The 7,058-nt window shown below is 39.0% G+C and overlaps 1 protein-coding gene across 1 annotated transcript in view; it reads left to right on the top strand.

The window, feature by feature from the left end:
* Positions 1–7,058, top strand: part of LOC105994963 (ran-binding protein 17) — a 101,126-nt gene that overhangs the window by 12,830 nt on the left and 81,238 nt on the right. The window contains exons 2-3 of the mRNA XM_013028632.1: positions 3,471–3,544; positions 5,366–5,446. Coding sequence (XP_012884086.1) covers positions 3,483–3,544; positions 5,366–5,446 — 143 coding nt within the window. The 5' untranslated portion in view covers positions 3,471–3,482. The remainder of the gene's footprint in view (positions 1–3,470; positions 3,545–5,365; positions 5,447–7,058) is intronic.

Below are 7,058 nucleotides of genomic sequence, written 5' to 3'. Positions count from 1 at the left end.
TCCCTCCTCTCCTCCTCTCCCTCCTCTCTCCCTCCCACCTCTCCTCCCTGTCCCTCCTCCCCTCCTCTCCCTCCTCTCTCTCCCTCCCACCTCTCCTCCCTGTCCCTCCTCTCCTCCTCTCCCTCCCACCTCTCCTCCCTGTCCCTCCTCTCCTCCTCTCCTTCTCTCACTCCTCTCTCACCTCTCTCTCAGTTTGAACTCAGGACCTCTCACTCTTGCTTGGCTGTGTTGCTCGGGGTGGCACTCTACCATTTGAGGCACCCCCAGTCCAGCATTTGGCTGGTTACTTGAGCATGGAATCTCACAGTCTTTTCTGTGAGATTCTGTAGCTGGCTTTGAACTTAGATCTTCTAGCTCTCGGCCTCCTGAGCAGCTAGGATTGTAGTTGTGGGTTATTGCCGCTGCTGACTTACTTTCCTGGGAGTGGCGGGGGATTTGAGGGTCTTGCTGTGTAGTGCAGCCTGGCTCAAAGGTAAGGTCATCTTCCTGCCTCTGCCTCTTGAATGCAAAGATTGCAGGCATGCACCACCACCCCTGGCTGTCGTCTTTTTTCTTCTTACAGTTTTGCTTGTTTCTCACTGTGATCAAATTACCCTAGTGGACTCTGAAATAGAAGGTAGGAGGCTATGAACTGAGGGTGACTTTTTCCCCTCCTGGCACTCCTGCGCTGACTTGAGCTTCCTTAACAGGAATATAGAGGTGTCACTTTTCCTTGCCATCATAAAAAAAAAATTTAGTAAAGTGGCAAAAGTTGAAAACTAAAATCATATTAAAATTATTTTCTGTAGAAAATTTTCGTTGGCTTGTGTTTTATGATAAAAACAAGTTTGTAGATATTTCTTCACTGAAAGTTACCTCCCCTCCCCAAACTAGCTGTGTCTATGTCATAATTAAATCCCCAATGTTAGGAGACATTTTCATATTCTACATATTCTGAGAACTACAGGGTGCTTCGGAAAATGTGAGTCTTTTAAAAGAAATGCTGTAATCATACATTGATTTTAAATGACCCTGTCACACGTGAAAACAAAATCAGATTGTTGCTCTTAATGAGCTTTTCAATTTACTATTCAGTAGATCAGATAAGTGGATTTCAGAGGTAATGATCCTGTTTAGTACTCAGGCTTGACTGTCAGATCCTTCCAGTGTGGAGAGATCCCTAAGGACAAAAGCATTGACACAGTTGTAGAAGGGATAATGGGAATCAAAGCTAATGGATGATAAAAGGAACGGTGCGAGTTACAAGGATAATAGTGGATTAAAGCACTACCATGTGTCAATGTTGACTGGTGTTTCTAACGTGTTATTGGTTCACATATGATGCTTGGAGAAACTGTTTTGACAGCGGAGCACAACAGGCCTGCCTCGCTTCCTTCCGCCTTGCATGCCAAGTTGTCCTACAACAGGAGAACATTTCCTGGTAGGAACTCTCTATTTAAAAAAGACTCAATTAGTGAATGTTTTAAATATTAAGAATAAAATCAAGTTTTAGTTATTATACTTTTATTAGTCAGTGTTTCATCATTTAAATTCAATGGGGCATAATTTTAGAATAAAATCTAGATTGATTCTGAATATTGTCATTATAAAGTACATACACTAAAGTCTTGAAAATACAAATTTTGATTTTACTAAAAAACAGTGTAGCCATTATATGATCCAAAACAGAAAACCTTGGCCAGAAAAATAACAACAACAACAAAAAAAAAAACAGAAAAGAAAGGAAGATATAAATACAGTAAAATGGGTCCTGGTCAGCATCCTTCCCAAAGACAGTTATGTTGAACATGAAATTTAGGGCTGATTTTATTTATCTGTAGGGGGGGATGCTGTTGCCCAGGAAGAGGTTATTCTTTGAGTCCTAGGTTCATTCAGGCTCTTACCTTTGTGATATGTATATAACTTATAATGGAGTCAAAGTTAAGAGCACATGCAGTCTGTACCCCTGCAGACAAGCAGATGACGGGGTCAAGGCCCCCCTTGCCTCATTTTATATACTCCTGTGATTTGAAAGTCTTCTCTCACAAGGGCGCTACTAAAGATCAAAGACAGCTGCAACACTCAGTAACAACGGGATGCTCCCAGATTGAAATTACAGTTCAAGCTTTTCCCTGTAATACTTTTCTTTTTCTCTGGTAATTTATGGTTTTCATCTTTTCTCCATGAAATCTAATGTATGTTTAAAAGAAAAATTATTTTTATTAGCCGTGCAGTATCCTCATTATAATGTCATCTTAAGGGGTCCAGACAGCCGCTTCTGCCATTACACGGTGAGCACACGTGTGGTGTGCTCCCTTAACCAGCGTTGTCTTACGGATGGGACCCAGAGAACAAGGCATAAGAGCACCCCACAAAGTGCTCATGTAGACTTGAGGAAGGGACCCCAAACAGAGTGCCAAAAGTTCCCTGGCTACGGGAGGGATCAGATGAGGAGCATGCAACCCCGCCCTCCTGGGAAGGTGGCCAGCCTTCTAAGAATGGCTTGAGAATGGGAATCCGGTAAGAGAAGGAAGAAGGCTGAGCCAGCGGAAGGAAGAGCACATAAGATCTGGAATTGCATGACACACCTCAGTAATCCTTCCGGGTTGGGTTGTGGCTTGAAGTTGAGGGAAATGTTGGAAGATGAAGTGTGAGGAGCCAAGTTGTGAAACATTTTGTACGGCATAAATCACATCAAGATCATCTTCTCCAATTGAACAAGTTTAGATAGGCCTGTCCGCAAGGTGTGTGGACACTGGGGGACTAAGGGAAAAGTTGCCTTTCTATCTATTTTTCTTCCTTCTGCTGTCTTTGTGCTCATAGTTCCTGGACTAGTGTTGTCCCACATGACTGTTCTTGGAGATGAAAGCCTACTCTCAGGCAAGACAGTAGTGATGTCGTCATTGACATGTTCTTTCTGGAAGGCGTGGTGGTTAGCAAAAGAGGCAACAGAAGATTACATGTCGGTTTTCTTTTTTCTTTTCTCTTTCCACCTTTGAATTCCTGCCCCAATACCCAGCCCTCTAGCCCTTTCATCCACTCTGCCAGCCTGATGAAGAGGCTTCTGGACCAGTCAGGTTGAAAGCCTGTAACACAAGCTTCTGATCCGAATACTGTTTAAAACCTAGTACAAGGTCCCTGCAATGAACAGCTCCCCTCCTCGGTGTGACCTTATTATCACCATTATCATCTACTCCCTTCTTCAAGAAAGGGGTAGTTTACCACTGAGGAGAAGAAATTAGGTCGTTTGGTGGGAATAAAATGAGTATGTGGTTATGTTTGTATGTCTGTATGTATTTCAAACCAAGAAGGGTGCTTTTTTAAAGGAAAAGTTAAAATTACAAATTTGTTTAATAATCCGTGATTAACTCTCAGCTCTTCCTAATTCAATGTGGATACAACAATGAACTACATCTTGTACTTGTTTTATTTGATGTTTGGGAAGGATATATTAAGGATTAAGCTTTTGACAGTGACATTTGTCCATGCAGGTATATGCCCGTATGTCAGAAGTCTTAGGAATAACCGATGACAACCACGTTTTAGAAACATTTATGACGAAAATGTAAGTTACTGTTTTGGTTTCTAATTTTTCTTCTGCTTTAAATCTTAATAGATCATGTCATTATACTTGAATCTTTTTATAGATATTCTAGGTGGGTGAGTGCACACATGGGCGCCTGTGTACATACATGCGTGGCACGTGCGCACACGCACACACACACACTCCAGCCTGTCACACACACATACACACACACACACTCCGGCCTGTCACACACACACAGCCTGTCACACACACACACACACACTCTGGCCTGTCACACACACACACACACACACACACTCCGGCCTGTCACACACACACACACACACTCTGGCCTGTCACACACACACACACTCCGGCCTCACACACACACACACACACACACACTCTGGCCTGTCACACACACCCACACTCCGGCCTGACACACACACACACACACACACACACACTCTGGCCTGTCCCGGGGCTTAAACTCAAGGCCTGGATGTGGTCCCCGAGCTTTAGTGCTCGAGGCTATCACTCTACCATTTAAGCCGCAGCAATACTTCCAACTTTTTAGTGACTAACTGGAGATAGGCTTCTCAGAGACTTTCCTCTCCTGCCTGGCTTCAAACTGCAATCCTCAAGCCTCCTGAGTAGCTAGGATTATAGGCCCAAGCCACCGGCACCCAGCTCAGACATTACTTTTTAATAAAGCTTTAAATTTTTGTTTTAATTCTTAGAGTGTTTGTTAAGATAGCCATACAATATCAGGACACAGTTTAAAACAAATATTGACCCTTTGGGGTCAGTTAGACACTCTCTCTCTCTCTCTCTCTTTCTCTGTCCCTCCCCCCCTTCAGTTAAAAGAGAGCACTTCATTTTAGAAGCCTGTAACAGATGAGCTTATTGAAACATTTAGAGGAGCTTATTGAAACATTTAGAGGAGCTTATTGAAACATTGGAATCATAGTTTCTTTTTTCTTTTCTTTTTTTCCTTTCTCTTTCTCTTTTTTATTTTTTTCTTTTTTGTTTTTTGTTAGTTGTAGGGCTTGAACTCAGGGACTAGATGCTGTTCCTGAGCTTTTTTTGCTGAAGGCTAGCTCTCTACACAGCTCCACTTACAGTCTTCTGGTAGTTAATTAGAGAAAAGAGTCTCACAGACTTAGGCTGGCTTTGATCCATGATCATCAGATCTCAGCCTCCTGAGTAGCTGGGATTACAGGCAGGAGCCACCAGTGCCCAGCTCAAAATTTCTTTCAGACAGAACAGTTGTTAGTTTCAACAGGAAGCCATGCTGAGACATGTTTGTGGGACTTCTCCTTAAATTAGCCTTAATATTAGCAGAATTAACTGAGTTCTAATCATAGACATAGCTTTCTATATTGAGCTTAAGTTTGCATGCCTCTACTTGTCGCCCCACGGTGCATGTGTGACAGGTAGGTAGCACTGTCTTGTTTGAAGACAGCAGAGGTGCACAGACGGCCTGGTGACAGGACGCTAGCTCTGTCTTGACAGTGACTTTTGGCCTCCGTTTGACCTCCTTTGCACTCTTGCCTTTAGTATCTAATGTCTGTCTTGGTTACAAACAATGTTTCTTGGAAAAAGGATTTTTAAGTTTGTACAGTTTTTAAGTTTATACAATGATGTACCATTTGGAGAGCAAGGTTGAGTATGGATTGATTATGCAAAAATTTAAATGTGCTAGAAAAGAATTTTTAAGTGTTCTATTGGAAGTTGAACCTGCCTTTCATTTTACGATTTAGGTCATCTAATTTACATAAATGTATATGTTTCTGTGATTCTCCCTGTATAGGCAAATGTCTTACATATAATACAAATTTTTTTTTATTTTGTATTTAGTGTTACAAATCTTAAATACTGGGGAAGATGTGAGCCTGTAATTTCCAGGACTCTTCAGTTCCTAAATGACCTTTCTGTTGGATATCCTTTTCACTGTGTATCTGATACTATATGTTAACAACTAGAAACAAAGTTGTAATAGCCAGGTATTTTCCTTATTTATTATGCTTTTGCAGTTTTTTTAATGAGAAACCTTATATATCAGGGCATGTTTTTGAAACTTTATAGTAGCTGTCAAACTATGAGCATTTCTGAGTCATAATTGAATTTTTATCGCTATTAGTTTTGTTTATACTCACCCAGGTTAACTATCAGAAACTCTTTTTCTTTAAGAAAGCATGTAGCTAGTTTTAAGGAGGTCAGGATGTTTTTAAAATGTTATAAACATTGTACTTCTAACAGCAAATACATACAACATATAACACATTTTACACATTATATATATATATATATATATATGTTCTAAAGTTGAAGAGAGCATCATTTTCATGAGGGCACAAGGGAGTAGTAATGGGAAGAAAAGAATAAGCTTTTTTTATTGCATTTTTAATAGCCTCACCAAATCAATGTTCTATCTACTCCTAAGATTTCCCATTACATAGTAAGTGTTTATATTTCTTTATCTAGCAGATTCCTAAAACTCAGACTTCATCCTTCTTTCTTACTAGATTATACTTGGTAGTTACCATTTTTATATTTCTTCCAATGGAAAGGACTGTGTAGATCATCTTTCATATATTAGCTATCAAACATATAGGTGTTATGAAAACTAAATGCTTTTTTAGTTAACTATTAGCATTAGCTGATACTTAAATTCTGAAAATGGGTGGCTTTGGACAGAAACTTAATGTGGGTTCATTCCAGGAATGTGTTTGTATTCGTTAAGTTTAAAATTGTGTTCCTTGGAAAACCATAAAAGATTTCCAAAGTATTAGACACCCACTTTTGTGCTGGAATTTAATATGCAACTTTTTATTGGAAAATAATCGTCCTTGTCTGGTGAAATCCACCATGCAATATTTCTGTTAGTAGGCATAATGCAATAAAGACAGGGAGGGCTATTTATCACTACAAATTTTGAGGATTTCAGGATTCTTTTTATTATTTTAATATATTTCTTTGATATTAAATCAGAAAAATGATAAATTACACCTGTCCAGGCTGTTTTTCCTTTTTACTGGAAAATGATGTACAACCCAATTCCAGTGGTCATTTTGGCTTTTTGGGATATGTATTTTTTTCTTATTAAAAAAAGAACTCAACTGTATTTTTTTCTAACAGTAATGCTGAAATACTCTTTATTTCTAACATATGAAGTGGTTTATAAGTACTTCCTCGAATTGCAAACTCCGGCCTTTTCACAATGAATTACTTTAAGAACATATTATCTAGAAGGAAACCTTAGTTTTTTTATAGCACATAGCTATGGTTTAGATTTACTCTACTTTTGGGGTGAAATTGATATTTAATGTAAAGTTAATTTTATTTGTATTTTAGTATAATTTGCATAATACATAATTTATTTGTGTCTGCTATTTAATGTGCTTTTCTACTATATATTTTATTCCAAGTATTACAACCCTTTATTTCAGAAACTGTTTCTTTTCCTTTTGAACACTTCAATTTAATAAAAAAAAATCTTAATTTTCAGAAAACTTATTAGATAGAAGTTAAAAGGCTGTAACATTATAAA

The sequence above is a fragment of the Dipodomys ordii genome, unplaced genomic scaffold, assembly GCF_000151885.1.
Source record: "Dipodomys ordii isolate 6190 unplaced genomic scaffold, Dord_2.0 Scaffold112, whole genome shotgun sequence".
NCBI lineage: Eukaryota > Metazoa > Chordata > Mammalia > Rodentia > Heteromyidae > Dipodomys > Dipodomys ordii.
Note: the sequence above shows the minus strand (reverse complement) of the source record. Positions and strands in the feature narration are given on the sequence as shown.